The following is a 20,994-nucleotide window of genomic DNA, read 5'->3' as shown; positions in this document are numbered from 1 at the left end:
GCATTTGCACCATGCAACATAATACATGCGTGATGCAAACTCCAATTGCGATTTATGAATCCATGCAAGGCCACTTTGCGTGGCCCTGAGTGGATTCCAAAATCTGAAGTTTCACAACGCAGTGCAAATTGCTGTTTTGCGTTACCCTCCCCTGGGAAGCTATTCCATGGGCATTGTGTTGGTGTTTTTCCTCTTTCTATGTGTGCTGCATTCTGCAGGTGATTATCTTGTGGAGGAAGGTGTCCCTTCCTGCACAAAAACAATCCTGATAATAATGTAGGCACCCTGCGGCGGCAAAAGGCAGGAATGTGCTGTACAATGTTAAGTATCTTGCATTACTGCCCTTTCCCTATCATGCAGCAAGGTGACTTGCTGCGTGATCTAATGATAAATATGGCCCTATGCTCTTATTTCTTGTATATTAGAATCAAATGAAAAAGAAAGTGCTAATTGTCTAAGTGTGGTTTCTTTTCTACATCAATCCAAGCACTGGAGGAATTGAACAATTTACAAAACAATATGCCTGAGGATGGAAAGAAAAAGTGGGTTTCAGCAGGCTGAATCAAAGACAATAAAGATTGTGGAAATCAGTTGATGGGAAATATCTTTTGTGAAACTGTATTTTGAGTCATGTAGCAAGGTATATGCATGGACCTACTAATGTAGGAGATGATGGAATGCTCCGTATTTTTAAAATAGTTCTGCTTTAATCCTCATTTCAGAGCTGTTGCTAAAAGTTTGAGTCCGCGTTGTGTGACTTGTCAACTGTTAAATTTTGGCAAAAAGGCTTCTATGATACATTCAGCAAGTGAAGAACCATGCCACAACCTAGAAGCTGGTTATTGTGCTGTGGTGAAGAAATACGTTAAGAAGAGCAGCCTAAACCAGGGGTCGCGTGGACCCTACTAAGTGACACTTGTAATAAATACTGCTAGGGTGGTTGCTTCTTAGAAAATTAGAGTCACCAAATATTGTGAATTAAAGGACCAGGCTGTACTCGAGTTTCTACTCAATCTGGAATCACTGTTGTCATGCATCAATACATGATACACATTTATAAAAGGCAGCAGAGATTGCATCAGTCTATTCCTCTATATTATCTAATGATGATTATACTCCCAAAACTCCCAATACGAGAGTCTAGAGGCAGACATTATGTTAAATGAACTTCTGACAGCACTGAAGCATTTGTCCCCCTGTAAGATGCCAGGGCTGAATTGCTTTCCCGCAGAATTTTACCAGATATGTGCACATCTACTCCCTGAAAAACTTCTAGAAGTATAAATGGAAGACATGACACAAAGGTGGTTGCTGGATACTATGAGGGAGACGATCATAGTAATAATACCTGAACCCGACAAAGACCCTACTCAGGTGAGCTTGCACAGGCCCTTCTCTATGATTAACTTCAATGTTAAACTCCCATCTAAAAACCTGGTCAACAGACCCCACCCTAGGATGGGAGCATTAGTACACGATGATCAGTGCGGTTTTATGCCGAGAAGGAGCACCCTACAAAATATTTGACAACTTACCCAGAGACAGCACTCCACCCATGGTAAGCAAGTGGAGCCCCTATTACACTAGAGGCCTGATTTAGATGTTGGTGAAGGGTTACTCCATCACAACGGTGACGGATATGTCATCCGCAGAAATATGAATCCCATTATAGCCAATAGGATTTATATTTCGGTGGACGGGCCATCTGTCACCGTTGTGATGGAGCAACTCATCCGCCAACATCTAAATCAGGCCCTAGATATTGAAAAGGTATTTAATACCATAAGCTTGAGGTGTTGCAGAAGCTGTGCTTAGACTCGACTTGTCAGCGCTGGGTGAAACTCCTCTATAAGGAATCCGCATCCCGGATATGACTGGGGAATACAGTACTCCATAAATAGGATATCGAACATAATACCTCTCAGGAGTGCCCATTATCGTCCGTATTATTTACATCAATGTTAGAACTCTCAGCGATCAGACTACGCAAGGTAAAGCGTGAATGGGGAATCAAAATTGGGGAAGTGACACATGTTCTTTTGAAATACGCAGGCAACACTTTGGTATATCTACGTAGTGCACAGATTGGCATTGTCTGTGCTATTGGCAGAACTGGAAAAGTTTGGGAATGCTTTTGGTCTGTGTATTAATTGGGCAACATTGGTGGCCTGTCCACTAAATAGGTTGGATGGGGTCGCATTGGATACACACCCAAATATTACTGTAAGATGGTAGAAGGAACAGTTAAGATACCTGGGAATACCTGTGGCACATACACAGACAATACAATATGCAAGTAACATGGGTAGAATTCTACAAAAATTGTGGAGGTCAGTTACCTTCTGTAATATCCTACCTTTAACTATTATTGGTCGATTGTACTTGTGTTTTTTCTACCCCGCTGTTTATACCATTTGCAAAATAAGTTATGCTAGATTCTACACTCTACTTTCAAAGAAATAAACTCCCTCCTGAATTCTCTAGTTTGGGCTGGGAAAAGAAGTAGAGTGAGATTATCCACTCTTAAACTGGACAGAGTGGAGGGTGGCCTGGGACTCCCTGATCTGGAGTTATATTTTATGGCTGTGCAGCTCCAGCATGCAGCACAGTGGTGTAGCAGGGAAGAGATTTTGGACAAGAGATTACTGAAAGGATGGGGCAAGGGGGAGCTTGTGCCTGTTTTATTGATACGGAGCAGGGGGTGTTGCATTGCTGACCAACCGCCATTGTGTAGGTTGCCTTGATATGCTGTGTGATTAGATGTTCCCCATTTTCTACGTCCTTGGAGATTTGGTGGTTACAGCCAGTCAGGACGAGAGCCCCCAACATGTCTATCGTTAAATGATGGGAGGGTGGATGGCGCACACTTGGTGATCTTTGCCCTGGGGATAATGTTTTGATTTTCGTGGAGGCGCAACTCCAGTTTAGGGTGGGGCCAGGGCAATTCTTACAGTACGCTTGGTAGTCCAAGATAAGACAAGTCTGGGTCGATTTCCCTGAAACTGTTCCCACTTCTAAGGTCTTCACTTTGTTTTCAGAGATGCACCATTCAGCTCACACAGGGACAGATCTACAAGAAAGTGCCGCAGCGCGGCACCGCAAGCCCTTTGGCTGAGCCACGCTGCGGCATTTCAGAGCAAAGGAATGCGACATATCTACAATGATATGTCGCATTCCTGTGCTCTCCCCTGCGCTGGCGCAGAAACAGCTGCTATGCGCCCCTTGCACCATGGTGCAAGGAGGCCTGCGCCATGGGGAGATTGCTTTTGTGCAGGAAGGGCCCCCTTCCTGCACAAAAGCAATCACTGCAGGCATTTTCCTCTTTCAATGCGTGCTGTAGAATGCAGCACACATTGAAAGAGGAAAAAACGAGGAGAAATTAAAACATTTCTCCTTGTTTCGCTTGGCTACGCCACTCCTATGGTTGCGCAGCAAACTGAGGCATTTCCAGGTTTACAATTTCTCGTAAATCTGGAAATGCCTCAGTGGACATGGGTGGTGTGTGGCAACACCCATGTCCCGCCCCTAACACGCAAAGTGTTGCGTGAACAGGGGCGATATTTACAAGCTAAGGTTAAGTCACGCAGGGTGACTTTACCTGTGCTTGTAAATATCCCTTAGCAGGCTTCGCCACCTGTGCGTCACGCAACGTGATGCACCGGCGGTGCATGGGGCTTGTAAATCTGCGCCACAGTGTTTTGACTTCATAAAGCGTTGAGGGCTGATAAATATAGGACTGTATTACTTGTCTGGGGAATATGGGAAGGAGAACTAGAAACACAGCTGACAGAAGCAGAATGGAAGCAGGTCTATGCACATGTCCAGCAGATCTTTAGCAATGCTGTGTTGAAATTGACAAACTTCAGTTCCTTTCATCACATTTAATTGGCAATCTTGAAATTGTCTAGAATATATCCATAGAGGTTGTTCCTGTGCCCAAATGTGGCGATGATAGAGCAGATTTTTTACATATAGCATGTAGTTGTGACTAGTTGCGTATGTATTGGCAAACTGTGATTAATAAATTGTGTGATATTGTGGGGCTTTTGAACTATCTGTTTAGCACTGTTAGCTTAATATTATCCCTCTTCCCAAGAAATCACGGATTCAATATAAATTTGCAAAATGTCTGATCACCATTCAATAGTTTAAACCATGCAGCCTGACAACCCCTTCTTTGGAGAAAGGGGCCAGATGTACGATGGTTATTAACGTGTGCAAGCGGGTTTTAGACCCGTTTGCGCACACTAAAAACCTTGGGCCCATGTGCAAAACCTATTTTGCGACTCGCTAATCAATTAGCGACTCGCAAAATAGTTTTTGCGACTCGGAAGGGGCGTTTACTTCCTACTAGCAACTAATGAGGCATTCATGAATGTTTTGCGACCAAAACACTTGCAAATTACCACCTACTTGAAGTAGGTGGTAATGCAATCGCATTATGGAGTTACAGATACATCAGTATTTCTGACATATCTATAAGCGCAAAAGTGACACATTGCTGGGTTGTGTTTGAAAACAGACGCAACTCCAACAATGTGTCCTATCGCATGGAGCGAGCCCCATGTGAAAGGGCCTATGCCAGTCTTACGCCTGCTGTGAGGCAGGTGCAAGATATTGACGCAATGGTGTCCTAGAAGAGTAGATTTCAATGCGCCACTTCTACAAGGCTTTTTGCGGGGGAACGCCCACCCTGCATAAATTATACCTGGCACCGTTATAATGTGGCGCAGGGGTATACAAAGTGATGCATCTGCATAGATGCGTCACTTTGTAAATAGGGCGCAACATGGTGCATTTTTACGCCGCCTTTGCATCACTTTTGGGGACACACTGGAGGCGTAAAAGTGACGCAAGGCCTCATAAATAAAGCCCTTGGTCTGCAATGCCCCATACATTGATGGTGGGAACCAGGAGGGAAGGTCAGCGGGATAGCAATGCCACATCTGAGTGATTTGATGTCAAACTGATGCTTATGTACATTTTGTCATGGTCCGTACTTCAAAGTTAAAATTAAGGTTGTTTTTGAAAAACAAAATATAAATACAACTTTTTACAAAATTGAAGATTTTACATTTCTTGATTTTTGTATCATAGCTGGTAGTTTAGTTTTTTTATTTTTTATTAAAGGTTTTACTGAAGAAGTGTGTCCAAAATTAATAAGAGCCATCGTGTAGCATTAAGAATAATTTTTATAGTCTTCTTAATAATAATTTCGATAGGTATTCTGGTTAGCATTCACACCTCATGCTGGATATGTTACTGGTTAATCTGAGATTGTATTCTTATGTCATCGTGTCTTATAAAGCGCGACGGCTGCCCCAGCGAAGGGACGTCTCAGCGCTATTGCAGGAAAGACTGAACAGAACAAAAGAAGCAGGCAAGGACTAAGATGCAGAGAAAAGATAAGTCTTAATGACCTATCTGAATGCTAAATAATTGTCAAGGCCACAGATCTGCCCAGGGAGTGAGTTCCAATGAGTGGCGGCTCTGTAACGAAAAGAGCGGCCACTGGCCCTAACTCTACGTGTCCGGGGAAACACTACCAGGTGCTGACCCTGTGAACAGAGAAGCCGTGTAGGGGCGTATGGCAGCAGAAGATCAGCCAGGATGGGAGGAGTGGCCAGTTTCAAAATCTTCAAAGAGATACATAGGGTTTTGAATTCAATGCGTCTCGCCACAGGTAGCCAGTGAAGACAGCGAATGGCGTTTGACACAGAGCAAGATTTGCGCAGACCTAAGAGTGCTCTTGCTGCTGCGTTCTGTGCCCTTTGGAACCTCGAGACCTCCGCTTTATTGGACCCTAGATAGAGGGAACAGGCATAATCGAGTCTCGACATAACCATCGCTTGAATGATGGCCTGATGCGTAGATGCGTCAAAGAAACCCAGCAAGGGTCTAAGCCCCCATAAGAGACCAAAACAGGTCCCTGCCCTTTTTTTTGTTTGGACTCGATAGTTTAGAGAGGAGTCCAACCAAACCCCTATGTTTTTTACTGCCTGTTTTGGAGAAGGGGGAGTACCTAGGCTGGCAGGCCACCAAATCTCACTCCACCGACCATTGTCCTTATCTACTAACAGTACCTCTGACTTGTTGGAATTCAGTTGGAGGCAGTTGCTGTTCATCCACTCCGCCACTGCCTCAAGGTCGCCCTGAAACTTAAGTGCGTCTCGCTCGGTGTTATCAGAGAGTGTCACCACCAACTGAGTATCGTCAGCGTATGAGACCATGGTCAGACTCCTGCTGCTGGCTACTGCCGCTAAAGGTTGAACATAGATTTTAAATAACAGGGGACTGAGGGAGGAGCCCTGTGGCACCCCTTGTTTCACAGGATATTCGCCAGAAGCAAACGGGGGTCGCAGTTACCGTAAATGCCCTTTCATGGAGAAATGAAGCAAGCCACTCCAGAGCCAATGCCGTAATTCCAACCTCCGCGAGGCATCTCAGCAGTATATTATGAGACACAGTGTCAAATGCGGCGCTTAGATCTAACAAGATCAGCACCGACGTTCGACCCTCATCCATTGCTGACCAGAGATGATCTGTAACAGCTAGGAGAGCTGACACCGTGCCATGGCCCGGCCTGAAACCATTCTGGGAGGGGTTCAGTATGTTATTCGCGGCCAGAAAATCCGACAGAAGCGAGTTCACATAAGCCTCTGGGATCTTTCCTGCCCAGGGAAGCAAGGAAATAGGGCGATAGTTTTCTGGTTTGGCTGGGTCGAGCAAAGGTTTCTTAAGTAATGGAATTGCTTTAGCCTGTTTCCAGGCCCTGGGCACAGTAGCTGTGCTGAGGGACCCATTTATCACCTGATTCAGGGAATTTAAAATTGTCGACAGCGCTTTCTTGAATTGATCAGGTTTGAGCGGGTTAACAGGGGGATCCCGACTTGATCCTACTGCAAAGAGCTACCAATTGATCAACTGGGATTGGCGGAAAGGTGTGAAGACTATTAGCCTGTTGACAGCAGCGTACCACTAGCACGTTACTATGTGCGATCGGGAAGGACCTGTAGATGTCATCTACCTTTTTCACAAAAAAAAGGTGGCCAGGTCCTCGCACTGTTTATTGGACCTAATGGTCGACGTGGCCATGATTTGCTGGGATTGCAAACTGGCAAGTATAGAAATTGTGCTCTTAGAGGGATTAGTGCTCTCGCAGATTTGGTTGGAAATAAAAACTGCACGTGCCTGATATAAGGCCATATGATACCTTTTAATAGCTGCCCGATAGATGACTTTAGCAGTCGGATGGAAGTCTCTTCTCCATATCCGCTTTAGTCTCTTACACCCTTATGCATATTGGCAAATTCTTTCTTAAACCATGGACGTGTTTTGGTTTTACGATTGACTGACCGTTTCATAGGGATTAAGCTGTCCAGTGGATGCTCTATCCACTACGAGAATACCCTGTGTGCCTCGTTAGAGTCCTCTGGCAAAATTGTGCATCAATAACGCTGCCTATCGGGTTAAAAAGGTTAGAACATAAAGGTGTTTCTAGGGATGATTTTAGATAAAATGGTTATGCTAGGATTTTGAATGAGCATGTAAGCGTTACGAATATTTAAAATGGCTGTGTCTGTACATATCGGCTAATTTTTCTCTAAGAGGGTGCGACCTACAATCAACTTCGCACTTCGCATTCCTATTGATTATTGTGTTGTGTCTTCATATCAATTCTCTGTGGTCACAATTTCTTAGAGATAAATATAAATGTTGATTTTCCCATTGGAGAATCTGCTTGAAATTGGGTAGATAGGTTCTAAAACAGAGTGTATTAAACTGGTAGCAATGAGAAGAGAGAGAGAGTCTATGTGTGTAGATTGAGTTTTACTACAGAGTTTAGGGTGAGATGCACAAAAGCTTTTTGTTGTCGCATATGGCCCAATTTGCAGAATTGAGCCATTTAAGATAATAAAAATTCCTTTTAGTATGTATAAACCACAAGTTTTGATCTGGTAAAGTGTTACTGAATCGCAATTTGGGCTTATAACCCAGTAGTGATTAGGAATTTGGAAGGGACGTGTTTAGAAGGTTCCTTCCAAAACCAAATCCAGTCACAAATCATTAGTACTTTACTAACTAGAACCATGTAGTAGTTAGCCATTCACAAGCTGAAAGGGGTCCCCAAGGGACCCCTGCCCCTTCAAGAATAAGGAAATAAATATTTTTTAAAGTACTATTAGTTACATTTTTATTTATTTGTTATTTTAAGTACATCCTATTTTCCTTTGAGGAAAACAGGCTGCATTTGGAAAAAAGGTTGCCTTATTTAAAAGTCATCACAGACATGGTGGTCTGCCAAGCCAAGCAGGCCATCATCCCTAGATGCAATTCCTATTGGGTTTCAAATTGTGACCTACTACGTTAATATAGTAGGTCGATTTGCAACACACAAGGAATCAGTACTCTGCAAATCAACCTATTAGTACATAGCCCGGTTGTCAAAATACCGTACTGGTCGTGCTTCATAGATGAGAGAAGAGTGAAAATTTGTAGAAATTTGGATAATGTGAGATTTACTTGCAAGAAAAAAACTGAACAGAGGTTTACAAATTCATCCTAGACTTAAATTGAATGTAAGAAAAAATGAGTTGTGTGTATGAGGCGTTTGAAGTCTAAAAATCTTGAAAGGTTTGAAACGGCTGGTGAAAATGAATGCAAGTTTATGGTTGATGGTGACAATATGAAAGGCGAAGAGCACCTTTTATATGTGTATTATGTTTGTGGAAGGACAGTTTATTTTAATCTGCCACTAAACTGGATGGGTATCTGTTATTTAGCTTTCGTTTTTCCTAGAGCGTTCTATTTTACTTGCTTCGAATGAAGTGAAGATCAGAAAGTTGTCTATTTTAGCTGATCCTTTAGCAACAAATACTGTTGGTGCATTAACAAAAAATCATGAAGAAATGATTGCCATATGTGCATCGATTTTCAAAAGCAGGTTTGCTTTGGGTATTCGTCTTGCTAAGGAAGTAGGAGTGTGCCATGTTTGGAAAGTACAGCAGTGTTGCAGGTGTGTTCCTAATATTGGAAAGCTTATTAATCAATATTCTAATATAACAAAGTTGGGCAACTGTTCTTGAAGACTTTGTTGTAGGAGAGGCAGTTGGTTCATAGATTAGTGTGATTGGTAATGGGATTGCAAAAGTTGGTGAATAATTTAGTGTTCTGGGTAAGATCTTAACTCCACTATTTATAATTGTACTGTACATAATTAGTTTAATACTCATTTTTAAGTGGTTTGAAGTGAATTGCTGTGGGAATGGATCAAATTGTGGATTTAAGAAATAGAAGACAACAGCAAGGAACAGAAAGAGAAATAATATCGAGATGAAAAATATAAAGTCAGCCATTTATGATAAATTGAAATCCTTGGAAGAAATGAGAAACAAGAAACAACAGATTATGGAAGATGTTTTGTAGTGTAGTGTGATATGTGATGATTATAATCCATCGGAGGGGAGGGATTGTAGGAGATAATTAATATTAATAACATTGTGTGCTTATATTAGCATTAGTAGGCCGCAAAACTACTTTATTTGGACCCCATGCTAATTACACTACTATCGTAGCTTTAAAAAAGTGTGCACGGCATTTATGTTTTTATTTATACAGAGTTTCCTTTCTTTATAAAATAGCTTGAATGTGCCCCGATCTGTGGCAATGTTTATTTTTGCTGTAACCATTCCCTAGAAGATATCTGCTGCCTTAGGAACACGCATATGTTACAATGTTGAAGGTTGATGTCTTTGTTAGCAGAACTGTATTTTATTTTTATTTTCAAGCAGTTATTGTTTAGTAATGCAATTCCATTACCACTTATAAGTAGGCTAAAAGTTCTACTTGTTAATTTTCAGAGAATGTATAGCATGAGCTTAAGTCAGAGAATACAACTTTTGAATGATTATTAATGTTTGTTAATGCAACATTAGGAGTACAACCCATGGTGCTGCAGGCCTGATTCTCAGCTGCTGAAACGCTAAAATAACAGTTTTTTTCTGGGATGTGAGCGAGGACTTTTCCTGACCAATCTAGAGTCAGAGTTCAGGTCAAACCTCTTATTGCTATGGCACTTAGAATATTTGTCATGATTCCCGCTTGCTTTTTAACTGAGCATTTCTTATAACAATTTGCTCTTTGATTCATTATTTGATTTGTGCTGCACCATATCTTGTTCTGGCGATTATCTAGAGTAGGCATTCACTTCCAATGCGTATGCATATCCACATTTGTTTACATTTCGTGTATTTTGAATTGAATTGCCTATTCAGCTGCCTTTTTGCCTTCTGTAAGGGTTGTCCAGTATGGATTTTCTTATGTTGGTTCTCTGGGTTTTGTGATAGCTTTTTGCCCAGGGCTCTCTTCCTTTGGCATTCACAAGTAGCCCTGATCCGTCCAATCTGCCCTTTTAATGGTAAACTTGTGCCAACAATCCATGGTGGTCCTGCACAGTAAAAGTGCACATATGTCCCCTTCTTCTTTAGATGTCTTTACACTTCTTGTTTTTTGTTTTTTAAAAAAGCTGCTTTATGCTGGGGGGACCATTAAAAATAATTTGAACTTTTGGCAGTGATGATGGTGCCTATATCACTCAGATTTATGCACACTAAGGCGGTAAGGAGGGCCTAAATGTATAAAAAGGATCAGGCAGCCTAACGGCATCTGAAGAAGAGATTAGGGTTAATGGAGACCATACCGGAAAGCCACAAATGGACTGAATATATTTATTTTTAAATCACATTTTTGAATATAGGGATGCTGACTCTCATTTTCGGGTATTCACAAAATAGGCAGAATTTTTATGAATGGATCTGAGAAATTCTTGTTTCACAAGGTACTATATTCTTGTTATGGTGCTAGTTGGAGATGAAATTATTTATTTTATGGAGGAACTTTGGTGTGAAGTGCTCAATTCCATACATTGTTTCTTTGCCCATGCACCAATGAGTTTGACTGGGAAAGGGATGATGATATTATCATTAAGGGAAAGGCGTAAGGTCATGTCAAGGGAGTAAATTGTTCCCTTTTATTTAGAGAATTTACTGAAGGAGTAGGACAGGAAAAAGTAAACACAGATTATCGCTCGGAAAATAGCTTTATTGCATCATGAGAGAGCCAATTAATTGTCAAGAAGGCTTAAATTACACTTGCTACTGAACAATTACGTCATACCTCTAATGTTTCAGTGAACCTATAAACTTTGTAAACAGTACATCATCAACTTTACTAACATTTGGCTAAACTATGTCCACTGCATTTCACTTGAAGCGCAGATGAATAAAAGTAATGTAATAGGTGTCTTCATTGTCTAGCAGAATATTGCCTTCGTGAGACTGTGATGTTAAATTCTATTTTTTTAATTCGTGATTTATTGTATGTTTCCTGCATGGCCCATTGTCGTTTTTCCGATGTCTGCCTAATTCTGCACGTTGTAGGCCGTTTTTCCTTTGCACACGTTACTGGATAACCACATTTGCTTTTGTGCCATTGTGCACACAGAACCTGCATATGTTTTTGTGTTCTGCTCTTTTCCTGGGATTTAGTCTGAACACCACCGACAAAGTCAAACAACAATGCCCCTTGTTATTTTCTTTGGTCAGGCACTAGCACCTAGACACAATATGAGAGTGCAGCTGCTGTTTGCGAGAAAACGTGTCTTGTCATGTAACTGAAGGCAGGAGTTTTGAAAACACACAAATGGCTTGAGACAAGGTTGCTGCATCACCTGAGATGTAGAACGTCCATCTGTGTATGCAACGGTATTGGGTCCACCAATAATCTCGCAGATCTTTGATATATAATCATTCAGCTTCATTAGGAAGGGGGGTAGGCCAATCTGTTTTATAACATGACGGCTTTTCATGGTATATGGTTTGTTAGCTATGCTAGCAATATTTTTGATATGCATTTGTTTTCTAACTGTGGTGCAAATATTGCATTTTAGAGCACAATAGTTTAAACATTTTAAGCAACTTCTGTGTCTTTTGTTTATCATACTGTGGACAAGCGCAAGTGAGAGAACGAAAGGGTGTGTTCTGTTACCATGATCCCTGAGAGGGTCAAGAGTGTTGTGTTCTAGGGTGCTAAGTCACTTGTCTCTTTGGTAAGGTTAGGAGGGAAAGTGAGGCACTATAGCTAGTCTGTTCCGAGCTCATAACCACTGAGGTTGTACCATGACTCACTCTCTACTTGCTGATGATCTATGTTCCCAAGCATAGTTCTGTTCCCGAGCAGAATCTATGTAATACTATGGTGCATATTAGCAACAAATAGCGATAATTATCGCGAAATGCCCTTAGCGCATATTTTTTTTATCGCTGGATATTATCGCAGAGATGACGTGCTATTAGCAACGTTTATCTCTAAAGCGATAAAATATCCGGAGATAGCGGCTCAATGCGTGAATATCGCTGGAAATGCAGCATTATTCAGGCATTAACGTTAATGGGGACTTAACCTGAATATCCACCTCCCATTGGATATACAGGTTAAGTCATGGTGTGCGCAGGCGTTAAGTTCTAGCGATTCTTTTTATCGCTTCGCCTACCTTGCTAATAGGCGATAGCTGTGTTAGTGACTGCTTTCAGTCGCTAACAGGTTGGGTACACCCACTTTACATGTCATTAGCGATAAATATCGCTGACATGCGAAGTGGGCCCCAAACCTGTAGCTATCGCCTACAAGCTGTCGCTAACTGCTGTGAGCGATAACTTGCTAGTAGGGCGATAAAAATATCTCTGCTTTAGCGGGAAAAAGTGCCGCTAAAGCAGCGATATCGCCCTTGCTAATATGCCCCCCTATTTTTATATTGATAGCAATGTGACTGTTTTATATGTTCTTGTAATCTCCTAGGAATGTTAACAAAACATCTCCGTTATTGTGTTGCACTGACATCTTTCTTTCCACAGGAATTCATACCCGTGCCAACAAGTTCTGCAGGAGATTTGGGCCCAGCCTATCAAAGATATAGCAAACGGACATGCCATGCAGTTCTCTATATGAACCCAAATAAGATTAACCTAGACCTCATCTTGGAGCTGCTTGTGTTTTTTGGTACGTATGGCTTTTAAACCTGAATCCATTTTTTACTGTTTGATTGTGTAATTGGTTTTACTTCATAGCTGTGCTAAGCAGGAGTGTTCGCTCAGATTGATGATAGATCGTTTAACTATTCTTCGTTCTTTATGAAAACAAATGAAAACCTTTTTATTCCTTCATGCCACCCTATGTGCATCTTTCATAGGCCTAATTTGAAGCAACTGTTGATTTTAATGTAAAGTTACTTCTCAGTGATATCCTATTTAATCCTTTCCTACTGTTCATAGATATTGAAGATATGAACAGGTAACAAAGGAGACTTCAAAACAAGTATCCACTCCTGTGTAAGAAAGTTAGGCCCTGATGCTGATCCTTGGCTAGGGTTGATGGGTAGAGAAATGAGCTGCATTCCACAGGAGAGGACAGTAAAGCGTGTTTGCACATACAGCAACACAAATACTTACCTAGGCAATAGAATGAGGCCTCAGAGAGTAAAGAATTTTTGATGAACTTGTAAGAATAAGTTTCTCTACACTTTTTGAATTTAATACCGCACTGGTGCAGTAAATCAAATTTTCTAGATGCAAGATGTGCCTTGTAGTCCAACCATGAGCATTCTGGCGACAATACACTGATCTGCATTAGACCATTCACTATGCTCCTGGTTCAACAGCTTCTGCTATCCAGAGACCACTATCGGGCAGCCCATTACAATTGATTGTCCGGGAATTTAGCTACCTAATATTTTTGAATTTGGTGACCCCTTGCATCAACTATGAGCGCATGGATGTACTTGGAACCTAGAGCCCTGGCTCCAGGTACACGTATTTAAAGAAGTGCAGATGTTTCTGTGTTTGATGTATGCCTAAGGATATCAAGAACCCTTGTAATTCTTACAAATGGACCATATTACCTGATCCTGAGACCTGAGAAAACGTAGGTTTCGTCATACCTCAATTATTTTGTTGTTTGAATCTGTTTTATTACATTTTAAACAAGGGAAAGTAGATGTCATGTCAGGATGAGATACATTTTCTTTCATGCACAATTACAGCGTTTAGAACATTAGCCATCCTTATTGTGGTACACAGTGCATAATACATGGTATTGCCATATTTAACAGAAAAACAGGCATAAAGTAATGCAAGAAAAACAGATAAATACGTGCACCTCATTACAATGGAGACCAGGTAAGATTTCAGTTGGACCAGCTGTAGGATCCACAGGATCATCTGTACCTCTGCCGAATCCACATCCTGTGGATCCGGCAGAGGTAAAGAGGATTTTCATAATCAGAAAGATAATCAACTAAATGAACGAGTCTCCAAGCCCCCCCCCCGCTCCACCTAATGACCTGTAACCTTCAGCAACACACATGCTCCCACATACCAACCCAGTGAGTCTTAATGCTCTTGTGGGGTGAGCGAGGGAGTGCTATTCACCGCTCCAGGTGTCCGATATGAAACGTCAGGTCCCACACCCACATCACCCTCCCCATAAAAGCACCTGGGGGATTTGGATCAGAGTGTATCTCGTTTTGAAAGGGATACAGTATGGTGCCCCTATTGGTAGCTATAGGATATTTATGCAACCCTAGATCTTCTCTGTGCAGCGCAACGCTCACAGCTTGAGCTCATACCAGGTGCTACTGCCTCCAAGCAGTGGTGGCTGGTGAAGTTTGAGAATGGTAGGGCTGGACTCGTCCTTTGGGGATTGGAGCAGGTAGGGAGGCCTGTCGCGGGGTGCGGCATGGTATTTTCTGGGAGGCCCGTCACCATTTTCTGTGCAAGTCTAATTTAAAAAAATCTGATAAAATGATTTATTGTCTAATGCACCACAGTTATGGCTGTCTTCTAGTGCCCACACAATACCATGGCTTAATGTTTTTTGGTGGCATTAGGCCCCATGACATTCATAGCTAAAATGCATTCACCATAAGCAAGGGGACTACCTGTACCATAGAATCTGCTCATTAGTGGCTGATTTACACAAAGTAAAACTAGAAAACAGGGATAAATCTGGGCTTACACAACCTAAATTGTGTGATCTTAGGCAACATGTTATCTCACCAAAGCTCTTTTCATCATTTTCAGGTATAAAAGCCCACTAAATCAAATATGTCCGTTCAGAATGCCAGTTGTATAAAAACCATTAGGTCTGACTTCAGGTCGAGTTCTGCAGTCTCCTTATAAAAACTACACAGAAATGGAGGAGGTGGAGGAGTGTGGCTCAATGGTTAGAGCGGCAGACCCTGATGCAGAGGTCTGGCCCGGGACCAGGGTTAAATTCCCGACGCGGCAGGGTCTTGGGCTCATTTGTCTGCAGACTCGATCATTCTCGCCTCGGCGCCTACTCTAATCATGGGGTCCCACGCTGCAACTCTGGGCAATAGCTTGCTTAATCTCCACAACGGCCCCTACAACACTGGGATGCCTGGCTTCACCTTGGGGGTGCCCAGGAGGGGCATCTCACAGGGAGAGCCAGGAAGGGTTCCACAGCGTTATACAGTGCCAGGACGCCCCAGTGATGGGCAGCTGTGCGCTTTACAAGTATCCTACATTTACATTTACATTTACAAATGCACAAATGGGTAAAAACCAAAGGCTTAACATAAAGAAAGTCTAATAGACACTCAGTTTCTGGCTGATTTGTAAGGTGAAACCAGAAAATGTGAATAAATCAGTGCTTCCTTACTAAAACTGTGTGATCTTAGGCACATTTCACCTTCAGAAAACAAAAAACCTTATCACGAACGTATGAAAGCCCTTTCAAATCTATGCATTCAGAAAACCAGCTATACAAAAATCCTCATGCGTGCATATGAAAGAATTTTAAAATATGTGCCTGAAGGCCAGTATTACATAAATCATTACGGTCAATCAAAGCACTTTCAAATGGGTGCATGAATGTCAGTTGTGTACACAGACCATTAGCACTGCCTTCGAGGTGAGTTCTAACAGTCGCATTATAAAAACTACAGTGAAATGCATAAAGAGGAAAAACTAAAGCGCAAACAATTGCTAATCCAAAGTTTTCAGGGGCAGACGGAGCCGTAAAATGTAAACCCCTCACCTCGTGGTCCACTGGGTTGGGGGCTGCAGGGCACCATCTGGAGTCTCCAGACTCCATCTCGAGTCACACACAATTGTATTGCACATCAGCACCACCTTAGCTCCATGCTGCCGCGAGTCTCCTCCTTGCAGCCAGAGAGTAGTGCTGTGTAGTGTTATACATGTGTTTTATACCACCACTAATCATGGCCCTTACAAAATGCAGCTTGGTATCAGAGTCTGTGCAGTGTCTTAAAAAATGACAAACTGCGCTGAGTTTTTGACTTCCCGCCGACCTGCTGCCATTTCCCTGCCCTTTCCCAATTCGTCACAGGGTGGGACCACCCCTGGGGCGAGTTGGGAAAGGTTGGGGGTGACTGTGCTCTCAATTCCCTGAGTGACATGAAGCGCTAGCACTGCGGATCTTCAATCTAAAACGCCCGGGAGTAATTTTACCCGGACGTCCTCAGGGGGTGGAGCCTGGCCCTCAATGCTATGTGTTTGCCGATCTGATGACCTCATAGGCCTCAGGGCTGTGAAATCATCAGCCCGGCAACTAGTGTAAATGTTGCGACCGCCCAGGCAAGAAGTGTCATTCAGCGTCATTAACGGTGAGTTGCAAATTGGAAGTGTGCAGCAGTCCCGGCTCCTGGCCCCAGAAAGAAGAAAAAAAGAATGCTGTGTGTAAAAGAATGCAGCGTGGAAACCTCAAAAATAAATGAACAATGACTTTGGTTTTAATGTGGAGATAGTGATGGGGGCGAAAGTAAAGAGGTCAGAGCCCCCACGCCCTAGACAAGAAACCGTCACTGCCTCCAGGCCACCTGCAGCGGGGGCTCAGAGGATTTCCAATGCCTCGTGATGAGGCACTTTGCATGCCCAAATTAAGGAAGCAGGAGATGAGCCTTTGCCTTTTTTCTCTACAAAATAGTCCCAGGTTACATACGTCCCACGTTTGTAATACTGGGTACCCTGTGCAGGCAGACAACTGAATCGTGACGCCTCGCCAGTAAGCAAAGAATAGTAAGCAAGCCCACAGCATATGTACGAGGTCGGCGTCGGGCAGGCGACATCTAGGACAATCGGGGTTGGTGCGATGTAAGAAGCAGTTTATCTTGGCAGGAGTGAGGTAGGCCCTTTGGAAATGTCAAATTGAGTCTGAAGCGAGCTTTGCGAGGAACTCAGAGCAGGCTTTCTAATATGGCAGCCCACTCCTAGTCCGTGCAAGAAGGGGCCAGATCTTCCTCCCAGTGGTGCCACAGAGGTACGAGCTGTATTTCTATGTGGTAGCGTAGCAAGTCCGCCAACCAGCATGTGAGATGTCTGCCTGTCCCCATTACATGTAGGTATTTTATAGTAATGTACATTAAATGTTCCTGCATCATGTCACCCCATTTGTCTCCTAGTGCCGCAAGTAGTGAGTTAGGTCGAAGAAATTGGCCTGGGGTTAGGCCGTCATCCTCCACCAATGAATCATAGGGCATGAGGGCTCCATCCTGATATAGATCCGCTTGGGCGTGTAAGCCAGCCTCCAGCCAGCTGAGAGTTCCAAAGACATAGTGGTTGTGTAAGCACTGGGTGTGCCGAGCAGTGGTAGCGCTGGCACGTATGGGATCGTAGTTCGCATGAGATACATACATCGATGGTAGCAACAGTACGTGACTCCAAGAAGCAATGACTCTTGTGGTTTCCAGCGAGTGCCTTGGTGAAAGAGTTGAAGAATCGCTGGGAGAGTCCAGGCCTGTTGTAAAAAATAAAGCACCCAGGCAACAAATATACACTGGCAAAGTATCAGACGAAAAATTAATTAATAAGTAATGAGGCACTGAAATTAGCACAAAGGTTTCAATTTAATAAATTGTATAAAAATATCATGAACAAATTCATTGACATATGGGTTAAAAAAGCAATAAAAAAGTTTTTTTCAATTAATATAATACAAATGTATATTCTTTGTTTCTATAGTCGAGTGATACAATATGGAGATGGTTCCGTCTATGCGTTTCGACACAGTAAAAGTGTCTTCCTCAGGACACTACCATCTTGTCACTGAAAGTAAAATGGACAATATATTTAAAAATGCTATGTCTCTGTGCTAAACAGTGCATGATTGTCAGTATAATTCATTCGAACAGCTAAGCCAGTGTTTTTAATACAATAACTTGATGGTCCGCATAACATACATTCATTCTATTGTCTTAACAATAAGTACATCATTTTGAAGACATGATTCAATTGGAACGTATATCATCTCATCATACATAAAAGAGCATGATTAACAGCCAGGAAAACAATTGACGGCGCATAATTTGATTGAAACAAATATCATTTCATAATTGGGACAATTGTCATTTTATAGCATATGGGAGAACATAGTTCACAAGCAGGGTTATCACACAGGTTTATGATAGTCGAAAAAAAGCAATAAAGAATAAGAGAAAGAGCAGTATGTATCATATATAAAGAGAGATCTAGTAGGCCACCTGTCGATTTTTTGAAAAATGTATTATTCCTTTATATTGGGAATGGTTGGGAAATCTTATTGTCTATTTACCTTTCTTTTAGAAATAGACCCTAATGTAAGCTGGAGGGACACGAGTGGGGAGTAAATTAAATGTGGGTCCTAGGTTCCACAGTTTAGAAGGAATGATAAATGGCTTATGCCGAATATGTAGTACCAATACTCACCTTGTATTGTATCTTCCGATAATATAGAATGGATTGATCCAAGTGAGTATGGTCAAACTCAAACCAGGTTTTCTTTCTCTGTTTGTAGTTATTAAGAGAAAAACCGTAAAAAACCAACTATTATGTTAAGGCAAAACCATAAGCAAAAGGAAAAGTTTACATTAGCTAATACTATTGTAGATGGCGATAGATAATTAGGATAAATAGCAATTTTCATTTAATAACATGTATGTTTGGCTTATTTATATCAGTTAGGTCAAGATGAACTATCTCTACATTAACCTAATAGGTACATATGAGATCCTCACTTGCGTTTCATATTGATAAATGGATCGCTATTTCAGGGGGGGAATTACCTGAGGTACAGCTACTCCATGGTTAGCGTGCTCCTTATGCTGTTGAATTTCCTTACATGGAATTGTGGTATCAACGTTTATCTGCAGTAAATAAGGAATATTGTTAAAAAAATCGAAGAATAGGTATTATTAGATTCGTTCTCATAAAGATTTTTCATGAATGCAGCTTAATTTATAGTGTGTCAATAAATATCTGCTTGTTTTTAAAAAAAGGAGGGGAAGATTTGATCCGGTATTAGTCAGAAGATAAACGTATCTAAAGGGTAACTTGACTAGTTATATTGAGAAAACTGTTCAAGAACACAGTTTATTTAAGGTAATAAGATCGTATTCCGAGTTCCTACATACTGTACAGAAGGGTAAAAACTAAATAATGATTACCTGAAATGAAAGCCGCAGAGTGAATCAGTGCAGCTTGGCCGAAGCCAGAGTGGGTAGAAATGTCCTATCGCTACAGATGGAAGGCTAAACAGGAACACAAGCATATTATAAATAGGTTGATAGGACTTCTGTGCTCCTAATAGATAAAGAGACAATGAACAGCTGTTACCTGTTTGAAAAGCTGCGTAGTTAACATGGGCGGCGTGTTTTAACGTTGAATCTGTTACGAAATCGATCGCGACTCGTATTTTCAAATAAGTCTGTGAATGCGTATCGCACAGATATTCTAGGTCGGTATATGGTCATAAAGCTGTAGGTAAAAAATGCATAGTAAATGGGCTGTTTGTTAATTAAAAATAAATGCTTGTTAACTGGTGTAGTGGGAACAATGCTTATGCGAACGAAACCAGGCAGGATGTAAACGCGCGAATGATGAAGTAATCCTTTACCTTGCATAAAGGATTACTGATAACGGTTTAGATGTCGAATAATGCAAGTGGAGGAGATTTTTATATAGATGCCGATACAAACGATGATCTACAACAGAAAAGGATATGTAGTAGATATAAAGTGGTGCTGTACATTGATGCTGCAGCTATTTCTAATTGTATCCGAGTTAGAAGATCGTTCAGTAGTCATTACCTGTTTCGAAGGAGCCGCGTGGTTAGTCGGGGCAGTGTGGAGTGGCGTCTGTTACCTCAGGAAGAAATTCGAATTTGAAACAGCCCTTCTCATTCGTTTATATATGGTGTATGGAGATAGGAGGCGGGAAGTAATAGACCTGCCTCTTAAAGATACATGTTACTGACGCTGATAGAGGAGAGAAATACCCGATTGTCGCGGTTAAAGGTGCATCGCTTTCAGAGATGAAGAGAGGGAATATTTCTATAGTTATATCGCTTTTAATGTTGCTATTTTTACTCCGCTGGGATTACAAAAAATAAAGTCTTTATGATATAACTAATGAAAATCACAGATGGCGAAAACTAACGAGAAAATTATGGGGCTATTGTACCACGGAAGGGATGTGAAAAAGGGGGAGAAAAAGCAAATATGCAGTGGATACATAAAGGATATGGCTATCATATCTACGGTGACAAAGATGATTTAATAGGGCTTAACTGGTGCATAATAGGAATGTAGCTTGATATTATGGCATTTTCCCAAGGTAACTCGTTATTCAGTTCTTTGGTAAAAGTGCCCAAGGAGAAAATCCAGAATACTGACAGCATGGCAGTGTTGGTCCGGTGTAAGCCTGCCAACCACCTGGCCACCAATTGGAGTTGGGAGGCAAGGTAAAACTGTTCCAGGTTCAGCACTACAAGCTTACCCTGGTCTGTAGGCAAATAAAGTTTTGACAGCGCCACCCTACAGCGTGAGTAACTCCAGATGGACTCTCTCATTGCCCCCTCAAAAGACAAAAGAAGGGAGAGACGATGTAGAGGGGCAAATTCATAAAGTCATAGAGCAGCCGGGGT

General features: G+C 41.9%; 1 protein-coding gene across 1 annotated transcript in view; it reads left to right on the top strand.

The window, feature by feature from the left end:
• Positions 1-20,994, top strand: part of DHX29 (DExH-box helicase 29) — a 930,480-nt gene that overhangs the window by 707,203 nt on the left and 202,283 nt on the right. The window contains exon 15 of the mRNA XM_086960636.1: positions 12,912-13,056. Within this exon, the coding sequence (XP_086816762.1) occupies positions 12,912-13,056 (145 nt within the window). The remainder of the gene's footprint in view (positions 1-12,911; positions 13,057-20,994) is intronic.

Source organism: Lissotriton vulgaris, chromosome 3_1 (genome assembly GCF_964263255.1).
Source record: "Lissotriton vulgaris chromosome 3_1, aLisVul1.2, whole genome shotgun sequence".
NCBI classification, from domain to species: domain Eukaryota; kingdom Metazoa; phylum Chordata; class Amphibia; order Caudata; family Salamandridae; genus Lissotriton; species Lissotriton vulgaris.
This window is presented reverse-complemented; position numbering and strand designations above follow the sequence as displayed.